The sequence below is a fragment of the Littorina saxatilis genome, linkage group LG14 (genome assembly GCF_037325665.1).
Source record: "Littorina saxatilis isolate snail1 linkage group LG14, US_GU_Lsax_2.0, whole genome shotgun sequence".
Lineage (NCBI taxonomy): Eukaryota > Metazoa > Mollusca > Gastropoda > Littorinimorpha > Littorinidae > Littorina > Littorina saxatilis.
The window spans coordinates 4,661,039-4,683,537 of NC_090258.1; the positions used below are offsets into that span (position 1 = coordinate 4,661,039).

A 22,499-nucleotide genomic window follows, 5' to 3' on the forward strand; every position below is an offset into this window, starting at 1 on the left:
ACCGTTCGTGTGAACAACTTGGCTCACCCTCTTTGAGTAATAAAGACCGTTCGTTCGTGTGAACAACTTGGCTCACCCTCTTTGAGTAATAAAGACCGTTCGTTCGTGTGAACAACTTGGCTCACCATCTTTGAGTAATAAAGACTGTTCGTGTGAACAACTTGGCTCACCATCTTTGAGTAAGAAAGACCGTTCGTGTAAACAACTTGGCTCACCATCTATGAGTAATAAAGACCGTTCGTGTGAACAACTTGGCTCACCATCTTTGAGTGATAAAGACCGTTGGTTCGTGTGAACAACTTGGCTCACCATCTATGAGTAATACAGACCGTTCGTGTGAACAACTTGGCTCACCATCTTTGAGTAATAAAGACCGTTCGTGTGAACAACTTGGCTCACCATCTTTGAGTGATAAAGACCGTTGGTTCGTGTAAACAACTTGGCTCACCATCTTTGAGTAATAAAGACCGTTCGTGTGAACAACTTGGCTCACCATCTTTGAGTGATAAAGACCGTTGGTTCGTGTGAACAACTTGGCTCACCATCTTTGAGTGATAAAGACCGTTGGTTCGTGTGAACAACTTGGCTCTCCATCTGTGAGTGATAAAGACCGTTCGTTCGTGTGAACAACTTGGCTCACCATCTCAGCTCTGCCCAGGCCTAAACATCAGATAGGAGCACGTTCCGTTCCACTTCAGTAGACGATGATGGGAAATAACTCTGTCGGGCTTGTATGGGTTGTGAAAAAGTGAATACTCTGGCTTTTATTTGAGACAAACTTTCCGAACATTATGGTAACGGTGAAACGGTTGGTTGTAACACAATCTGACTGTTGTAACAAGTATCAAACAGAAGGTGGAGCTGTATTGTAACGGTGTAACGGTTAGATGTAACACATTGTGTTTGTTGTAACAGGCATCAAACTGAAGGTGGAGCTGTATCGTAACGGTGTAACGGTTAGATGTAACAGGTGTTACACAATCTGACTGTTGTAACAGGTATCAAACAGAAGGTGGATCTGTATCGTAACGGTGTAACGGTTAGATGTAACAGATATAACACAATGTGTTTGTTGTAACAGCCGTCAAACAGAAGTTAGAGCTGTATCGTAACGATGTAACGGTTAGATGTAACAGTTATGTGTAACACAATCTGACTGTTGTAACAGGCGTCAAACAGAAGGTGGAGCTGTATCGTAACGGTGTAACGGTTAGATGTAACAGGTGTTACACAATCTGACTGTTGTAACAGGTATCAAACAGAAGGTGGATCTGTATCGTAACGGTGTAACGGTTAGATGTAACAGATATAACACAATGTGTTTGTTGTAACAGCCATCAAACAGAAGTTGGAGCTGTATCGTAACGGTGTAACGGTTAGATGTAACAGTTATGTGTAACACAATCTGACTGTTGTAAAAGGCGTCAAACAGAAGGTGGAGCTGTATCGTAACGGTGTAACGGTTAGATGTAACAGTTATGTGTAACACAATCTGACTGTTGTAACAGGTTTCAAACAGAAGGTGGAGCTGTATGGTAACGGTGTATTGGTTACATGTAACAGTTATGTGTAACACAATCTGACTGTTGTAACAGGTATTAAACAGAAAGTGGAGCTGTATCGTAATGGTGTAACGGTTAGATGTAGCAGTTATGTGTAACACAATCTGAATGTTGTTACAGGTATCAAACAGAAGGTGGAGCTGTATCGTAACGGTGTAACGGTTAGTTGTAACAGTTATGTGTAACACAATCTGACTGTTGTAACATGCGTCAAACAGGTTGGAGCTGTATTGTAACGGTTAGATGTAACAGATGTAACACAGTGTGTTTGTTGTAACAGGCGTCAAACAGAAGGTGGAGCTGTATCGTAACGGTGTAACGGTTAGATGTAACAGTTATGTGTAACACAATCTGACTGTTGTAACAGGTTTCAAACAGAAGGGGGAGCTGTATCGTAACGGTGTATTGGTTACATGTAACAGTTATGTGTAACACAGTCTGACTATTATAACATGTATCAAACAGAAGGTGGAGCTGTATCGTAACGGTGTAACGGTTAGTTGTAACAGTTATGTGTAACACAATCTGACTGTTGTAACAGGCGTCAAACAGAAGGTGGAGCTGTATCGTAACGGTGTAACGGTTAGTTGTAACAGTTATGTGTAACATAATCTGACTGTTGTAACATGTGTCAAACAGAAGTTGGAGCTGTATCGTAACGGTGTAACGGTTAGATGTAACAGTTATGTGTAGCACAATCTGACTGTTGTAACTGGCGTCAAACAGAAGGTGGAGCTGTATCATAACGGTGTAACGGTTAGATGTAACAGTTATGTGTAACACAATCTGACTGTTGTAACAGGCATCAAACAGAAGGTGGAACTGTATCGTAACGGAAGTCTGGTGACCCACATCACTAACGAGGACACCTACAGCTTCGATTCGCCTGTTGTCAATCAGTACGTATTTGCCTTGACGTCATTGTGATTTACGTCATTGTGATTTACGTCATTATGATTAACGTCATCAAGAATTTTACTTATGTGTCGTCTTTTGAACAGCTTTTGAGATTCAGGTTATGGAGTGAATCTGAGCTCAAGTGGTACCTTAAAAATGCTTTGATGAAATTGTCATTCAAAGTTATGCAAGATGTAGCAATTTCTTAATTTTTGAAAAAAAGCCTTATACAATTTATATTTGTATTCTATATCATTGCTGGGTGCACACAAACAGTACATATATTTTAAATGTGTTTGACTTCGAAAATATTCTCAAAATGCAGATATCCGTTCTATGGAAATTCGACTGTAACTTTTGATTTCTACAGGGGCAGATGACGGAAGCATTAGAGTACGTCACATAGAGTCGAGAACACGCAAATGACGTCAGCGGTTAAGAAGAAAGATTATATATAACGTTACCCTATGGGGTTCTTTTTTTTTTTTGGGGGGGGGGGGGGGGGAGCATGATAAAACTTCAGCCTCCTGGGGCCAGTTTCATAAGCCAGAAACACAGTCAACCAACTGCAGTTGTCCGAGAGAACCACAGTAATCCGACGTTATCGGGTTTCACGAACAAAATTTCAGTCGGCCGACTGCGGGTCGTCTCACCGGAAGTCGGCCAAACACGGTGATGCTCTCCCCCCAACACTGTGTTCGGCTTACAGCGGTAAACCGAAAATAAATGTAATTATCCGCACAGCCAATGGCAGAATGCTCACACTTTTTTGGATTGTGAGCCAAACCTAATAGTGATTGTTCTTCGAAATGTATCTATCATGACGCAGTAATCCAGGAGACAAGTCAGGGTTATGTCTTGAAGACGTCACATTATGGCGTAAGAGGGTTAGACGTCACGCGAAGGAATTACTGAAAGTCTCGGTCATTGTTATTTTGAGCGGGCCGAGACTTGTTTTTTCTTCGAAATCGGCCATTTCCACGTGCGAATGAGCAAACGGAAGTGGTAATGTTGCTAAATTTAGCCCTCGACTCGGCCATTCGGATTACTGTACAGTCGGTCGACTGCGTCTGTCCGCGGGTGACGGTGATTCGCTCATGAAACGCGCTTTTCGGTGACCCGGCGATCAACCACAGTCCATCGACTGGGCAGTCGATCGACTGTCAGTCGGTTCACTGCTATCTTATGAAACTGGCCCCAGGTGTGGTTTTTTCATTGTATTTTTTTTGGTAATAATCCTTTTATCGTGTATCTCCCTATTAGTGTGCGCCCGTCGAAATAAAGGTTAGTTTCGGACGGGTGCAATGGGCCTAGTCAGGATTGTTCCCATCTCGAAGGTCAACTTATGTGCAGACCTGCTTGTGCCTTATCTCCCTTCGTGTGTACACACAAGCACAAGACCAAGTGCGCACGGAAAAGATCCTGTAATCAGAGTTCGGTGGGTTATAGAAACAGGAAAATACCACACATGCATCCCCCGAAAGCGACGTATGACTGCCTAAATGGCGGAGTAAAAACGGCCATACACGTAAAGGCCTTGAGAAATTCGGCGGACGAACGAAGACGAGTTTTGTAAGCGTCTAGAGCCAATTGATGGGACTCGTGCTATTATAAACAACAAGTTATTTGTTATTATTATTATGATTATTATTAGAAGAAGAGTGTTAGTTTGGCATGTCTGTTTTCTCAGACATGACCCCCCAATCATGGTGCTGCCAGGAGACGAGATCCAAACCACGTGCACGTTCAACTCGGCCACACGCTCCGCCACCACATACTACGGCGACGGCACCAGCGACGAGATGTGTTTCGCCTTCCTGACAGTTTACCCCTCGGACGCCCTGCCAATAACCAAGTTCTGCACTGCACGCCAGGATAAAGACTTTTGCGAGGTATGGGGCATTAGATATGTGTATTTTTGTGTAAGAAATTTGTTGTTGTTGTTGTTGTTGTTGTGGCTATTGTTGTTTTTGTTGTTGTTGTCGTCGTCATCGTTGTTGTTGTTGTTGTTGTTGTCGTTGTTGTTGTTAAACATCTCCAGTTCAAGTTGACACCATGTGTTTTTTTTCTGATTTACTGACATCTGTAAATTTACCACCATTTTTAAAGGCTCCTTTCTAAGACCTATTTTTCTCAGATGTTCAGAGGTGTTAAATAATAGATATTGTCATCATTTTCACGAGTTTTCATTCACAAACACCTGGGAAATAAATGTCATGTTCCCCATGCAATAAATCGAGGTGGTGAATGGGTTTGAGCTTTCAGGTGAAACGTGGATTGTCAAAGTAAAAGCCAATCAGGCTGATTGGTTGATGTGTGGAACCATCGCGGCTTTGGATTTGTGTTTCCGAGGACCACGATTGTAAAGCATTCACTCTCAAAGACCCAAGCAATGTTGATAATTACCGCGGCGACTCATGGTCAATTTGCAACTTATCTCTGTAATCGCAAAATCCACAAAGAAAAGTCATAAACACTTAAAAAGAAAAGAAATATGCTCAACACTTACTGAACTCACACGTACGATCGCAGCTCTGTACATTTTCAGACTGGAAGAAAAGCGTAAACAAGCTACGTTTGACGTCACATACAAGGTTGACGTGTTATCTCGAGCTACTGTGACGATGCTTTGTGGCCCGGAGTTGGATTATAAAAATTGGTCTCCCTGTGGGTTATTGTGCATTTTGTTGCACAACCAAAATGATGACAAAAACGATGTTTGGTGGCTTGTCGTCAAACCAGCATTTTGTTGTTGGTCCTCGGGGAGCATATCGCCTTTTGTCTCATATTTTCTATCCGCACCGAATATGCATACCAGCGCTCATTGGTCTAAAACATATGTAAATATTGTGCAGCAAAGGGAAGCTACCCACGGGAAGATAATCATCGAATATCCTGTTATTAACCAATGAGCGCTGGTATGCATATTCGGTGCGGATAGAAAATGTGTCTTCCGGTGGCACAGCGGCTCGCAAACGAAGATTCGTCCAAATGATGGTTAAAAACAACCTGCATCGGACGAAAGCTGAAAACTAAAGGCACATAATAGTTCAAACAATCATTCAACTGTATTTATTTGACCTTACACAGACTGTAGGAAGAGGCAAACCGTCTTGAACAATATTTTTCCCCAGGAAGCGACTCCAAGAACACAGAAGACTCGAAGGTGAGTGTCGTACCTTGTAGTCTTTCTGTGATAGTACTATTAGTGGTAGTCCAGTGGACGATACCTCCGCCTGTGCTAGATCCTGCCTAAAAACAATGTTCAGACCTCATGTTCAGACTCGGCGTAATGATTCCGAAAAGACTACTTTTTAGCGGTCAAGTTCAGTCGTCCGCATACTCGAAAGTGAAAAAAAGATGAAACGTTTTGCTACAGTATTGGAGGATGAACTGTCGAAGAAGAAAAAGAATCTCGTGCCAACCACTACGCAGAAGACCATCCGAGTTGTCCAGAAGAAGTTCTGAAACACGTCACGTTCCAAATCAAAAGACGACATTATATTCTCTTTCGTCACTATTCTTGGTTTACGGTACCATTCGGGGGGGGGGGGGGGGGGGGGACCGGCACGGTTGGCCTAGTGGTAAAGCGTCCGCCCCGTGATCGGGAGGTCGTGGGTTCGAACCCCAGCCGGGTCATACCTAAGACTTTAAAATTGGTAATCTAGTGGCTGCTCCGCCTGGCGTCTGGCATTATGGGGTTAGTGCTAGGACTGGTTGGTCCAGTGTCAGAATAATGTGACTGGGTGAGACATGAAGCCTGTGCTGCGACTTCTGTCTTGTGTGTGGCGCACGTTATATGTCAAAGCAGCACCGCCCTGATATGGCTCTTCGTGGTCGGCTGGGCGTTAAGCAAACAAACAAACAAAAACCATTCGGGGACCGGCACGGTTGGCCTAGTGGTAAGGCGTCCGCCCCGTGATCGGGAGGTCGTGGGTTCGAACCCCGGCCGGGTCATACCTAAGACTTTAAAATTGGCAATCTAGTGGCTGCTCCGCCTGGCGTCTGGCATTATGGGGTTAGTGCTAGGACTGGTTGGTCCGGCGTCAGAATAATGTGACTGGGTGAGACATGAAGCCTGTGCTGCGACTTCTGTGTGTGGCGCACGTTAAATGTCAAAGCAGCACCGCCCTGATATCAATCAATATCAATCAATATGAGGCTTATATCGCGCGTATTCCGTGGGTACTAAGCGCAGGGATTTTTTTTTTTAGATTTTATTTATGCAATTTATATCGCGCACATATTCAAGGCGCAGGGATTTATTTATGCCGTGTGAGATGGAATTGTTTTACACAATACATCACGCATTCACATCGGCCAGCAGATCGCAGCCATTTCAGCGCATATCCTTCTTTTCACGGCCTATTATTCCAAGTCACACGGGTATTTTGGTGGACATTTTTATCTATGTCTATACAATTTTGCCAGGAGAGACCCTTTTGTCAATTGTGGGATCTTTAACGTGCACACCCCAATGTAGTGTAAATATGGCCCTTCGTGGTCGGCTGGGCGTTAAGCAAACAAACAAACAAACAAACCATTCGGCGGCTTTGCTACGAGTATGCCATAGTCTTGGTTGGCCGAGACCTTGAGGTGGAATGCGAGTGATTAGGTTTGTTGATTTTGCTCGGAGAAGTGGTCCGTGTTCAAGCAAGTTTCTTTCTTCTTTGAAAACAAAAACCCTAAGACCAGTGAATGTCGAGATATATATGTTAATTGGATCTGTGATCCAAACATGCCTTTTTGTCAATCTCGATGGCAGTTTATTCCACTCGCCCTACGGGCTCGTGGAATAAACTTCCATCTCGATTGACCAAAAGCCATGTTTGGATCACAGATCCAATTAACGTACAGAGACAACATCCGCAAGAAGACAACCAAGATGTCTCTTCATTTCGAGAAGACGAATTTTGGTAAGGTCACTATTTGAAAAAGCAACGAGTGTAAATCTGGTACTAAACAGCAAGCCATGTAGTATTCTGTTTATAATAATAATAATAATAATAATAATAATAATAATATGGGAGATTTATAGAGCGCTTTACATTCTCTAAGCGCTTTACAATGACAAACATACATAGACATACAAAGCAAAGCAAAAAAGCATGTGCAGCAGCATTCAGCACACAAGTGAACAACGAAACACTACATCAATACAAGCTGCAAGCATACTAACGCAGGCAAAACATTCAAACATTCAAACACCTGATTCAAAAATGCACCATGTTGAAATAAAATTAATCAAAATACTGTGTGAAGAAGTGTGTTTTAAGGTTTGATTTGAAGGAACAGAATGTTTGGCAGTGTCGGATAGAGTAAGGGAGAGAGTTCCACGCAACGGCAGCAGAGTGGGAGAAGGCTCTCTGGCCGTGCTGTTTGCGACTAAAAGAAGATAGACGGAATATTCTAGTGTCTACAGAGGAGCGGAGGGATCGTGAGGGTGTATAGAGTGTGAACAGGTCAGACAGGTAGGATGGGGCTGAGCCAGATATTATTTTGTAGCAGATACAGCAGCATTTATATTGGATTCTCAGCTCTACAGGGAGCCAATGAAGTTTCTTTAGCAAGGGGGAACAGGACTGGGACCGAGGGGCTTTGCAGACAAGCCGGGCTGCAGAATTTTGAACGCGCTGCAAAGGATGGATGACAGACTGAGGACAGCCAATGAGAACAGAATTTCCGTAGTCTAATCGAGAAAGAATGTAGGAGGAAACAAGGGTCTTGGTGGCATCTTCGGTAAGGTATGGGCGGATAGAACCTATTCTCTTAAGCTCGATGTAAGCGGACTGACAGACTTTCATAACATGGTGTTTCATGGAGAGATCGCTATCATGAAAGATGCCAAGATCACGAACGGAGTCTGAGAATTCAATAGTGCTGCTGCCCAAAGTGATAGAAGGAGGGAAAGAGAGAGAGGAGGAGAGGGAGGATTTGGTGAAACGAATGGCTTCTGTTTTGTCACAGTTCAGTTTAAGCTTGTTAGTGGACATCCAGAGTTCAACGTCAGCAATGCAAGACTGAAGGGAGGTGGTCATCTGGGCGTATTCTGAGGGAGTCGCTGAGTTCTGAAGCTGAGTGTCGTCAGCAAACATTTCGTGGGAAACGGAATGTCTGTCGATGAGGTCAGTCAGAGGGGAGGTGTACATGATGAACAGCACGGGCCCGAGCACAGAGCCCTGGGGAACGCCAAAAAGGAGGGAGGTTTCCTGGGATGGGACGTCGTTTACAATTACAATTTTTTTTCTGTCTGAGAGATAGGATCTGAACCAATTTAGAACTGAATTTTGGATGCCGAAAGTGTGCTCAAGGCGGGACAGTAAGATTTCATGATCAATTGTATCGAAAGCGGCGGAAAGGTCTAACAGGAGGAGCAGGGAAATTTTGTTATCGTCTAAGGAAGTCAAAATGTTGTTGAGGATACTAAGGACTGCGGTCTCTGTGCTATGGTCCGTGCGGTAAGCTGACTGGTGCGGAGTGAGGAGGTTGTTGGCAGAGAGGTGGGAGGAGAGCTGGTCTAGGACTATCTTTTCTAGGATTTTTAGAAAGGAAGGGAAGGTTTGAGATGGGCCTGTAGTTCTTAAGTACGTTGGGGTCGAGGGAGCTTTTCTTCAGAAGGGGTTTAATGACAGCTTTTTTGAAATCTGAGGGGACGGTGCCAGTGGAAAGGGACTCGTTCAGTATTCTAGTGATGGTGGGTAGAAGGATGTCTAAGTGATCACAGGGGAGAGGGGTGAGGAGGGGGTCGAGGTCACAGGACGTTTTGGCAAACTTCACAATGAGTTTAGGAACAAAATCTTCAGAGACTGGAGTGAAAACAGAGAACGAATTTCCAACAAAAATGGGAGAGCGGTCTGAGTCGTTATGCTGGGCGAAGCTGTTGCGGATGGTCAAAATCTTTTCATGAAAATACTTAGAAAAAACATCTGGCAGTTTAGACATGTCTTGTACAGTTGGAAGAATGACCTGTTTTGCTTTACTAAGCATGGTGGTGACAGTGTTAAACAACTCTTTACAAGATGAGGATGCTGCGACCTTGGATGAATAAAAAGTGGTCTTGGCGGCATCAACAAAATCTATGACTTTCTGCTTGGTGGCGTCATACATCTGCTTATGTACAGTCAGCTTGGAAGATGCCCAGCGTCGCTCAGCTTGACGCCGCTCACGTTTCAACTGTTGAAGCTCCGGAGCAACGGAGTTATACCAAGGGGTAGGCGGACGCTGGCGCACCTTCCGCTGTTGCACAGGAGCGTGCTTGTCTAAGACTATCCTAAGGTTTTTGTTCAAGTCAGAGACAGACAAATCATCAACAACGATGCTAGCTAAATCATGTGAAAAATCAGACTTGTCAATAGCACGAATGGAACGCATTGACTTTACTTGAGGAACAGCTTTCTGCTTTGGAACATCAAGACGGCATAGAGTAGTCACATGATCAGAGGTCAAGTCATGACAACACTCTGTAGTATGAACAAGATAGTCACTGTCCCAGTATATCACAAGATCCAGAGTGTGGGTGCTACGCAAGAACGTAGGCTGGTCAACGGCCTGAGTCAGGTCGAACATTTGCAACAGTTCTCTGAACTTTTTCGTCTTTGGATCTGACACGTTCTCATAGTGTACATTGAAGTCACCTGTGAGTAGCAAACTACCATCACAATCATGTAGTAGCATACTCTACAAAGTCCGGGAGCTCGTCGAGGAAGAGGGAGTGTGTCAGTTTGTTGGCTCTACTGGGAGGGGGGCGGTACACACAGAACAGCTAAAGGCGCTGTTTATTCACAATCACTGACAACTGAACAACTTCAAAAGACCTGTGGGGGAAAGAAAAATCATTACTGACACAACCAAGGGAAGCAAGCTGATCTTTCACAATCACAGCGATCCCACCCCCGCGCTTGGCAGTGGGACCAACCTGACGCGGAAACGAGAAGAGCCTGTATCCTGGAGGGGTCAGGTGTGCACATTTGCTCTCGTCCCCTGACTCACGGAGCCAGGTCTCTGTTATGAACATAATGTCAACATCATGGTCGACGATGAAGTCAGTGATAGCACTACGTTTCCGGGGCTGTCCAACAGACTTGGCATTGAACTGACAAAGACACAACTGATTTGGTAGGTCCGTGCGTTGAAGGGGAATCACGATCAAGTTGTTAAGATGAGTACACGCACGATGGGGGAGAGGGGAAGAATCCAACACAAACGGTGCAGTCGCAGAAGCAAGTCCAAGGTCACCAGAGTCAGGCCTATGTTGTGAATGATTGCGACCTGCTCTGTAAGGCCGTTTTTTCTTGCACTTGGGGCTGGAGCAGCAAGTTGTGTTGGTGTGGATACCCAAGGCACGGAGGCGTTGGCACACGGCAGGGCCCAGCCCAAAGCGTTGCGAGTCCAAGGAGAGCAAATTGTCTCTACTGTAAGCAACCGAGGCGGGCGGGCGAGACACAGAAACACAGAGAAGCGAGGAAAGACAAGTGATGTGCAGTCCCGCACGTGCGGGCGACGAGCCGTTGAACTGAACACATTGTCACAGCACGAAGAAGTAGGTCAAAAGAGTAAAACGAGTCATAAGTCCATGATCCATGATCAGATTTTGAAGAAAAAGACACCAAAATGACAATGGCACCATGACGAATCCACATGCACACTTTCACAACAACACTGGTACTAGAAGACATACGAATCGTACAAATTATCCGGAGCGGTTCCCTCAAGCCAACCTGGGCGAGCAGAACACAACTCACAATCCTACATTCTGTACTTACGTGTATTTTATTCAAAATGTCCCGCAGTCGAGGCAGACGCTTGTTTTTGAACTTCGATCTCTTCTAAAGCCTCATGGAGGGGAATTAGCGAGCACAATGTTTGTTTTCTATAATGACGTTTGTCTCGTTGACTTTGGCATCATAAGCAGTGGAAAAAAAAGTCCCTGCCAAACTTGCTTGACATGACCTCATTTACATGATATACACACGTGTGATTTGAACGATTATTATCTCATGAGTGTCTCTCTATCGTATGTAGGATAGGTGTTATGTCAGGCTGTGATTTTTACGTGATTTAAAAGAAACATCAACATACGTGTCAAAACGAGCCAAAGGAAAATATTACAGTTAGTTTATTGAATTGAATTGAGTTGAATTGAATTGAATTGAGTTGAATTGAAATGGATTGAATTGAATAGAAATGAGTTGAATTGAATTGCAATTCAATTAAATTCAATTAAATTAAATTCAATTCAATTCAATTCAATTCAATTCAATTCAATTGAATAAATATGTCCCTCTGGTCTCGCAGAGGTACCTCGGTGGTGGTGGTGGTGGGAGTCAGCCCACGTGCGACCTCAAAAAATTCTCCAACATCAGCGACCCTGACAATTCGAGGATGTGGACCGCTGCGTACAAAGACTGCACCCCCTTTGGCGCGTGTCGCCCTGGTTGCCAGCAGCTGTGGGATCAACTCAAGCAGAACTCTTGTTTCCTGGGCAACGACTTGGAGGCGCTAAAGGACGCGTTCCTCCAGTCCAAAGAGGGTAAGTTCGTAGTGTGTGTGTGTGTGTGTGTGTGTGTGTGTGTGTGTGTGTGTGTGTGTGTGTGTGTGGTTGTGTGTGTGTGTGGTGTGTGTGTGTGTGTGTGTGGTGTGTGTGTGTGTGTGTGTGTGTGTGTGTGTGTTAGTCAGCTGTTGCTTTTCGGGTCTAGCGGACCATAACAGAGGGCCCCAAAAGGGGGGGGGGGGGGTATCATCACGATCACGGGAAGGGAAATTTTAGCTTTCACGATCACAGTTACCTTGATTTTTGTTTTCACGATCACGAACACCAGTGGCAAATCACGGTCACGGTAAAAGTTGCATGTACAGAAAGCACGTGTCAAAGTAAACACAACCACACAGTAATTCGCTCCTCTGGGTCTATTGTTTATTCAACGCAAAGTGAGAACTGTTGAACTTTTTTATTATTTTTTTTTTAATTCTCTTTCATACACACATAGAAATACATATCATGATTTGTAATCAGTAACAAGACTGCTGTTGTCATTGTTTTCTCTCTCTCTCTCTCTCTCTCTCTCTCTCTCTCTCTCTCTCTCTCTCTCTCTCTCTCTCTCTCTCTCTCTCTCTCTCTACACTCATACACATTCAACTCCCACACCCTCACTCACACACATCTATATTATAATACGCGACCGTTTTGGGGCCTTGCATCGCTATCTCCTCCCAAACCCGGCCGATTTGGGCCCCGATCTCTGGGGTATCTAGAAACATGCGGCGCACACGATGCGTCCGGTTAGATTAGCCGATTCCGAAGCCAAATGGCTTTTTTTGGCATTCTGGTGCGACATTTTCTAACAGACGACGCAACCGGAAGGCCTCCCCATTGGTTGTTAAACGAACAGCTTATCGGAACGTCACTTCCGTCCGCCGCAGTTGAAAGCGAGACGGAGCACAGTCTCCTCTCACTGTTTGTTCAGTGAGAGGAGACTGAGTTTGTTCATCGACAAGCTCGACAGGTAAGTCAGTCTCCTTCTTAAAGTGTTCCGAAACCATTCTGCCACAGGGTTTATTCCAGGCTTTATTCGAAGAACCACGCCAGGGTCTTTCAACGCTGCATCAAGAATTGGGTTAGCGGAATGTTTTCACCACGTGTCAGTCTTAGTCTTATGTTGCCATTCTCTTTCGCATAGGCCATACATGAGGAAGGGGGGTTAGGGGGGAATTAGAGATGGAGAATTTGTTCGCTTCACCACGTGTATTTCATTTTGCTATGCTCTTTCAACACTGCATTCTTTCAACAACTTTGTCCACACTTGACAGTTAAATCCCAATTAACCCTTTTGCTGCCAATCAAAACTTGCGTATGTGCATTCCTGACATTAACCCTTTCGCTGCCAATCAAAACTTGCGTATGTGCATTCCTGACTGCCAGGGAATATTGGAGTTCTAGCTCCAAACTGGCAGTAGGTAGGTAAGTAAAACCTATGTTATTTTTAAGGGAAATTGAACCAAGAATCTGTTTTTAGCGTCTAATCATGGAAATGATAATTAGTTTGGCTTATAGTTATAATGATGTTTAAATATGAACTTTTGAAAAATCAGTCCGGCGCATCTTCCGGTGCGTGTGGATCAAACACAGGTGGCTGTTTTGCTTGCTCCAAGAACGGATTATAATCACTATCATCTACCTGTTTCCAACGAATCGTCCGAAAGAAGATCTCCCCCTTCCCCTGTCAGTATCCATAATCATGTGCACCGCCTGTAGCGTCAGTCCGGCTTTGTTTTTCCCTACTAGGGCCCGGTCGACTGTCACGCGTTAGCCATTTTGATGAGTCGAGATTTCTCTCCCCTACCCTGTCGCCAAGGCCGAAAATAGCCTTCAGACGCAAAACTGCGTCACCATTTATGTTTATTCATGAGAATGAGGTATCCTACCAAGCCATTGGCTGCTATTTGTGTGCCAGCAGTGACATACCATTTCTGGAAAATCCCGGAACGGAGAAGACGGGTTAACCCGTCTTAAGGCGCTGCGGCCGCACAAGCGCATGACGGGTATACCCGTCCTAAGGCAGGCAAGTGGTTTGATAGCAAATGCAGGTTCTACAAATGTCAGCATTTTTAATTTATTTGGGTGATTTCAAGTGCACGTTCTACAAATTTGGAGACTTAAATGCCTCTGAATTATGAGCTATGAATTTAACACGCTCAAGTTCAAATTTACCCATACACCTGTGTACAATCTATATATTCTTTTTCCTCATTTTCTTCACATAGGAAGACGTCATTCGCTTCCGCAGACAAGGCGACAGATAGGGGGATGTCCACTCTCCTCCGCTGCTGTTAGTGTTCAGGCATCGACCAGGCAATCCCGGTAAATCCCCCAAAAATTTTTTCGCTTCACCACGTGTCTTAGCCGACATTTTGATTTTGCTATGCTCTTTCAACGCTGCATTCTTTCGCAATTGATTGACAGATGATTGTGCTCCAAACTTCACTATTTTTGACTCACATGCGAAGCAAAAGTGAGTCTATGTACTCACCCGAGTCGTCCGTCCGTCCGTCCGTCCGTCCGGAAAACTTTAACGTTGGATATTTCTTGGACACTATTCAGTCTATCAGTACCAAATTTGGCAAGATGGTGTATGATGACAAGGCCCCAAAAAACATACATAGCATCTTGACCTTGCTTCAAGGTCAAGGTCGCAGGGGCCATAAATGTTGCAGGAGCTCTTCAAAGTTGGATTGTATACATATTTTGAAGTGACCTTGACCCTGAACTATGGAAGATAACTGTTTCAAACTTAAAAATTATGTGGGGCACATGTTATGCTTTCATCATGAGACACATTTGGTCACATATGATCAAGGTCAAGGTCACTTTGACCCTTATGAAATGTGACCAAAATAAGGTAGTGAACCACTAAAAGTGACCATATCTCATGGTAGAAAGAGCCAATAAGCACCATTGTACTTCCTATGTCTTGAATTAACAGCTTTGTGTTGCATGACCTTGGATGACCTTGACCTTGGGTCAAGGTCACATGTATTTTGGTAGGACAAATGTGTAAAGCAATTCTTAGTGTATGATGTCATTGCTAGGTTTAGTTATTTGACCTTGACCCTGAAGGTTTCAAGTTTCAAGTTTCAAGTTTATTGGTCCATAACCCATGGGGGCATTTTGAACAATAAATACAATCAATACAATCATGATATATGCTAATATAATAAATAAATAAAATAAAAAATAAAAAAATTAAAAATAAAAAATAAAAAATTATGAAAAACTGTTACAAATTCTATTAGTAAAGTCCAAAATATTCTTTAGCAATTTCTTTTTCTTAGTAGCAAACAACTTTTTAAATTTAAGTGCATTAGGTTTTTTCCAATAGTAAGGTGGTAACAACTCAGCTCTTTCTTCTTTGAAAAAATCACAGACAAATAAATAATGGAATTCATCCCCTATGTCATGCGATACACATTTGGTGCAAGTTCTTTCTGACCTCGGGATGTTAAGATAACGTTCTTTCTGTACAGGTAAATTGTTATTTAATGTTCTAAACTTCATCATTGAAACACATTGCTGATATGGCAGGGTTGTGACGTAGTCTTCACATGCAAAAATATCTTTGAACATTCGATAATTCCAAAACATATTTTTTGTTCCAATTTCTGTAAACCATTTATGGATATACTGGTCATATAGACTTCTTTTTACTTTCTTTTTAAACCATGTGCTTGAGTATTGAATATTTTCTTGAGAAGTCCAAAGGCCAGAGAGACCAATTTCATTTAAGGTTTTTTCAATGAAACATAAGTACTTGGATTCAATCATCTTGTTGATATACAATCTATAAGTAAAGCAATACACAATACTTGAAAATTTATTTTTATGAATAGGACTAATCAGTTTATACCAATAGCAAAGCATTCTACATTTCATATTAACATCTAGTGGATATCTTCCAAGTTCACCAAATATCATAGCATTTGGAGTTGATTTTTTTAGTTTGAAAACAATTTTATAAAAACGCAATTGAAGTTTAGTAGCAAGTTCACAGGAACCAAAACCCCATACTTCACATCCATACAATAAAATTGGAGCAATCATTTTATCGAACAGGTCAACTTGTATGTCCACAGGTAGTGACAATTGTCTACAAGTGCGCAAAAGAACAAACATTGCCCTTGAAGCGCGATCATATAGATTCTTCTGTGCGACTGAAAATGTATTATTATAATTAATCTTAAGGCCCAAGTACATTACATCAAACACTACTTCGATTAAGTTGCCATTGTACGTAAACAGTGGTTTATTTCTAATTTTACCTCTGGAAAAAACTATAACTTTCGTTTTGTTTACATTAATATTTAGACGCCATTTTAAACAGTATTCGTGCATTTTGTTTAAACATTCTTGCAGGTTTTTTTCCGACTCTGAGCAGATCACAGTATCATCCGCATACAGTAATAAAAACATTTGAAACAAAGCATTTACATCCGTATCATCCATTCCAGCCACAATAGCCTCTCTTGACATAGATTGTAAACCATTACTGTTTTCCAACAGAAAAGGCTTTAGATCATTTAAAAATAGAGCAAAAAACAACGGTGACAAGTTTTCCCCTTGTCTAACTCCACACAAACTGGGAAAATATCCAGAACACTCACTATTAACTTTAACACAAGATTTGGCATTTTCATACAAATTTCTTACAGTTTTTAAAAACTTTCCATTAACATCAGAACTAACTAATTTCTCCCATAAAAATGCACGGCGAACTTTATCAAACGCTTTTTCATAGTCTACAAATGCACAAAACAGTCGCTTCTTTTTGTTGAGAAAAATTTTTAATATACAATGCAAAGTAAAAACATGGTCTAGTGTTGAAAAACCTGTGCGGAAACCTGTTTGTTCTTGACCTAATTTGTTATTACTCTCCAAAAAGTTTGATAACCTATCATTTAAAATTGCACTGAAAAGTTTTCCGAAGCAGCTGAGTATAGTAATTCCTCTATAATTTGTGGGGTCAGCTTGAGAGCCTTTATTTTTGTACAGTGGAATAATTTCACCTACGGCCCATTGTGTTGGAACCTTTCCTGACTGCAAAACAACATTAAACAACAATACATAAATATCAATCATTCGATCATGTGACGCTTTTAAATACTCATTAATTATTTTATCCTGACCGCATGCCTTATTGTTTTTTAGCTTGTCTATACATTTGATAACTTCCTCCTTTGTAAAAGGCGCATTAAGAAATTCATTACTTGCTTCATTTAAATGTTCATTACTATCATCCATTTCATTTTCATCACACTCTTGTAGTTTAGTGAAATGTTCGAAAAACTCAGAACAAGTTGGATAGTTAGTTTTGGAATTATTCTTTTTATTTTTATTTAGAAGATTCCAGTATGCTTTCGGGTCAGTACTTCTTAACTTTCTCAAAGTTAACGAACTCATTATGATACGACTTGCATTCCTTTTTTATTGTCTTTTTGTATTCTTTAAAAGCACTCTTTTTTTCATCTTCATTGAACACATTTTTAAACCGTCTTGCTTTGTTTTTCGCATGTAAAAATATTTTTCTTTTCTCTTTGCAAATTGCACTAAACCATGGTTGTTGTAGTTTAAATTTCTTTGAACGTGGCTTTTTCATAAATTTTTGTTTTTTAATTACACCGATTTTCTCAGCAGAACAATTTAAAATATCACAAATCTTATTAGTAACACTATCAACGTCATCTGTTGTCGTACTCTCACTTGTAGCTAGCATATTTTGTAATTTAGTTTCAACAGTATACATATCATCCTCATTCAGATTAACTACAAAAGCTAACTTGGTCCCATTGTTATTGTCCCATTTTGGTTTTGTGTACTTGTTATCCTTTTCTCTACCTTTAGACAGCAGATCTTCATTTTTGGTTTTTTTCACAACTTCTGCTAGGCGTACTTCATTATGTTTTAATAAATGCAAAACAACAGGACAGTGTACATCAGAATACATTTCACAAAATTCCATCACAGAAAAATAATTAACTTTCGAGAACAAATCTTTTGACATAATGCAATAATAAACAATGCTCTTATCCTTACATGTGCATTTACCAACCCCTGTATCATCGCCAACTCTACCATTAGCAATAACTAAGCCAGTCATTTTACAAAAATCAATCAATTTAAAACCAAGGTTATTGGTATTATTATCCTGTGAGGCCCGCTCACCTATTAGAGTACCAACCTCATCAGAGTCAAACAAGTCATTATCAACAAAACCTTCTGAATGCTGATCATCTTCATGCAACATTTCACTCAGATGACCAGTGCGGGAATTTAAGTCTCCTAACAGACAAACATAATCATTATCTAACCCAAACTGCATGTACACCTCTTCTAGTTCAGCATAAACATCTTTGTTATGGTAAGGTGACCCTTCAGGGGGAATATATAAAGCACAGAAAAGGGTGTCACGTCCAAGTATTTTCTTATCTAACTTAAAAAATAACGCATTCTCACACATTTCTACATCCAAAAATGTATACCATATTTTCATCTCTTCTTTTATCTTATGTGACAGCTTTTTTTCTTCAAAAATAGTTATATTATTAGCAAACACTTCCCGTAATAAAACTAATACACCGCCTGATTTTCTGCGAAATGTTCCTCTATTCTTATAGAATGCTATATAACCTGGAATGTTAATCTCATCAATATCATCAAGTTTGCTCTCGCTAAAACAAATAATGTCATATTTGGCAATAAATTTCACAAATTCAGGAAATTTTAGCTTTGAAGTGATTCCACAGACATTAAGCGCTAAGCAGGAGAGTATATCAGGATTATCCTCAATACTATATTCAGAACCAAAGGAATCTCCAATCTCACTATCAACATTATATACATCTATTTTAACAGTAGATTTGTTACGTACATTCTCAACATCTAACGAGTCAAAATGAACATCAACATCTGACATTACAACAACATTATCCATTTCATGCGCATTGCCAACATCCAGAGAGTCATGCAGAATATCAACATCAGAAACATTTGCATACACATCAACAACATCAACATCATCAGTATCACCACAGTCTTTCACCACTCTGTCTTCACCTCCCTCTTCACCACCATCATCACCCCAGACATTCACTATATCTTCATCACCACAGTCATTCACACTGTCTTCACCCCTCTCATCACCACCATCACCACCACAGTCATTCACTCTATCTTCACCCCTCTCATCACCACCATCACCACCACAGTCATTCACTCTGTTTTCACCCCTCTCATCACCACCATCACCACCACAGTCATTCCCTCTATCTTCACCTCTCTCAACACCACCATCACCACCACATTCATTCACTCTATCTTCACCTCTCTCATCACCAAGGTCAAGGTCATGTAAAGGTCAAGGTCAAGCATGTGAGTCGTATGGGCTTTGCCCTTCTTGTTATTTAATTTGGGTGATTGCAAGTGCCGGTTCCACAAATTTGGAGACTTAAATGCCTCTGAATTATGAGCTATGAATTTAACAAGCTCATACAGATGGAGAATTTGTTCGCTTCACCACGTGTCTTAGCCGACATTTTGATTTTGCTATGCTCTTTCAACGCTGTATTCTTTCGCAATTGATTGACAGATGATTGCGCTCCAAACTTCAGCATTTTTCTATAATTTGGGTCATAGCAAATGCAGGTTCTAAAAATTTCAGCATTTTTAATTTATTTGGGTGATTGCAAGTGCACGTTCTACAAATTTAGAGACTTAAATGCCACTGAATTATGAGCTATGAATTTAACACGCTAAAGTTCGACTTTACCCATACACCTGTGTACAATCTATATATTGTTTTTCTTCACATAGGGGGGCGTCATTCTCTTCCGCAGACAAGGCGACAGATAGGGGGACATCACTCTCTTTTCCGTTGCTGTTGTTAGTGTTCAGGCATCGACAACTTTGTCCACTCTTCATTGTTGGTGACTCGAACTGTCAGCGAACTGCGACAAGATTTCTTTCCCAATTACATAATTGGTGTTTCATATTGTTTTTACACATTTTAACTAGCATGCATCTTAATTGAAGCGTGACAAAATCATTGTCACATTGACTGAATTCTCAGACTGTCCACATTGACTGAAATCTTATAAAAAGGCACAATTTAACGACAGAACCCACTGTATATTTACCAATGGGTTACTTTTTCATTCCTATTTGCTGATGTGTAACACCATGATCCACAACCCACACCAAATTTAGCTGCTACAGTGTGTGAACAAACAATTGATGTACTTTTTACAATTACATGGGTTCTACATCTGAAAATTGGTTGATGATGGTCTGGAAAGATAGCTTTTGTTGTCAAAGTCAGGGTACTTGCCTCACAGAGTGACTGGATGTGCAACTATGTTTGCATTCAGATCATTTCAAACCTAAGTTGGTGATGTGTAAATATTTGTTTTTATTCTCTTTGTACACACCTTTGCAACTTTAGTTCAGTGTGTTGTGTGTGGTTTTAGTTCTTACATATACATTGATATTTTGTTCATTTTGCACATGATTGCATTTTCTCAATCCCTTTTGACTTTGCTACTGTGTGTGTGTGTGTGTGTGTGTGTGTGTGTGTGTGTGTGTGTGTGTGTGTGTGTGTGTGTGTGTGTGTGTGTGTGTGTGTGTGTGAACAAACTGTACTTTTGCTGTACTTTTTGCAAGTACGGCTGTACTGATGTGCACCTATGATAGTGTTCTTCATTGCGATCATTAATGCAGTCTTTTTCTCCAGCTCCCAATTGTATGCATGACAATGTGCACACGGTTCATTTGCACATTTAGCGTTGTGTCAGTGTGTTTTTTTCTCTATACATATGCATGGTGATCTGTAAACATTTTGCTTCTCTGTGCACAATGCATATATGTAAACATTTTGTTGTTCGCAGAACCAACTTCACATTTTAACTACTTTTTATTTACATGTTTGCCAAAGTGTAAACATATTGTTCCATTTAACGCTGGTTGTTTTTTTCCTGTCTGAAGACAGCTCAAGACATGTATGGTGATGTGTAAAAATATTGTTCTATGGGCACATATTTTTGCACATTTATGTACTTCACTTATGTCAATGTAGCCGCTAATTTAAGTGCAGTCGATCGTACAAACATTTCATTGTGGGTGACTCGAGCTGTCGGCGAACTGCGACAAGATTTCTTTCCCAATTATATAATTGGTGTTACATATTGTTTTTATACATTTTAACTAGCATGCATCTTAATTGAAGCGTGACAAAATCATTTTTGTTACATTGACTGAATTCTCAGACTGTTTTATCCTTTCCCAATTATATGAAAATTTGATAGGCGTTTTATTGTTCACAGTACCAACTGTATATTTACCACTGGGTTACTTTTTCCTATTTGCTGATGTGTAAAACTGTTATTGTACGGTGCACACTATTTTCTCCCAATAAATGTATGGCATTTTGTTTTGTACGATGCCATCGAACATTTAACACGTTTTTGTTGTTGCTTATTCACAATTAATTCTGTAATTTATAAAGAAAAAAATCCCGTGCATAGCACGGGTATCACTAGTGAATATATACTTGCACAATTTCACATTTCCAGAGCTAAATCTTGTAAACCCATTTTCTCAAAAACTATTGGGTGGATTGAAATTAAAGTACATGTATGTGTGATGGGTTCTTTATTTTTAAGTTTGCCATACAATTTGAGGTACACCATCGCCTGGTTTCATGGCCTTGAAAAACAAACAGGAATGATACAGGCCAAAAATGGTTTTACCTGAAAGAAGCGCGCAGTGCCAGTGGCGAAGCCACAAGCCTGAGCCAGCGAAGCAGGCGAGCCAACTAGGGAAATCCGGGGGCATGCCCCCCCCCCCCCCGGAAATCTTTTCCAAAAACGGTTAAAATCTGTGCAATCTGGCGCATTCTGGGCATCATTTTCAGGGCTGTAATAGTGTTGTGATCTTGTTAAAAATCCCATTTTAGCCTCCCCCCACCACCATTCAACACACCTCCAAACTGGTGAAAACAACACTACTGTGCGCTGGCTTCATTGAGACCGGCGCCCGGTCGCGTTGCGCGATATTCACACGGATCGTTTTTGCGGAAATTTTTCAACTTCACCGGAATAAATTTGACTTTACCGGATTTTGAAAACGGCTTTGAAAAGTAGCATGCCTGACAAAATCCCCAACGAACATGACTTTGATCGTCTTTGACATGAGGATCAAGTGACCCAAACTGGCACGTCTCCCCGCCATTGTTTCTGAATTTAACCCATTGTTGATATTAAAGTTTACAGGCGCTAAAATAAATCCAAGCTTAATGCAAAGAAGCGACAATTAGAATCTATGCCAAGCGTGTCCACGTTGCTGGGATGAAAAACACATTTCTAGTTTCGGTTTTGGCTACACGCAGACTCGATCTCGAGCCAGTCGAGGTCACACTGAGCGAGTGACAGCCGGACGTGGCAATGTCGACAATGTCAATGATCTCACTCAAACTCAAAGATCTTGAACAAATTTCAAGA

At 41.4% G+C, this 22,499-nt stretch overlaps 1 protein-coding gene across 3 annotated transcripts in view; it reads left to right on the top strand.

Annotated features, from left to right (window-relative positions):
* The window catches only part of LOC138946943 (tyramine beta-hydroxylase-like), a 73,131-nt gene that overhangs the window by 43,435 nt on the left and 7,197 nt on the right, over positions 1 to 22,499 (top strand). For all 3 annotated transcript variants that reach the window (XM_070318381.1, XM_070318382.1, XM_070318383.1), the window contains exons 9-11: positions 2,365 to 2,461; positions 4,150 to 4,351; positions 11,754 to 11,988. In XM_070318381.1, coding sequence (XP_070174482.1) covers positions 2,365 to 2,461; positions 4,150 to 4,351; positions 11,754 to 11,988 — 534 coding nt within the window. The remainder of the gene's footprint in view (positions 1 to 2,364; positions 2,462 to 4,149; positions 4,352 to 11,753; positions 11,989 to 22,499) is intronic.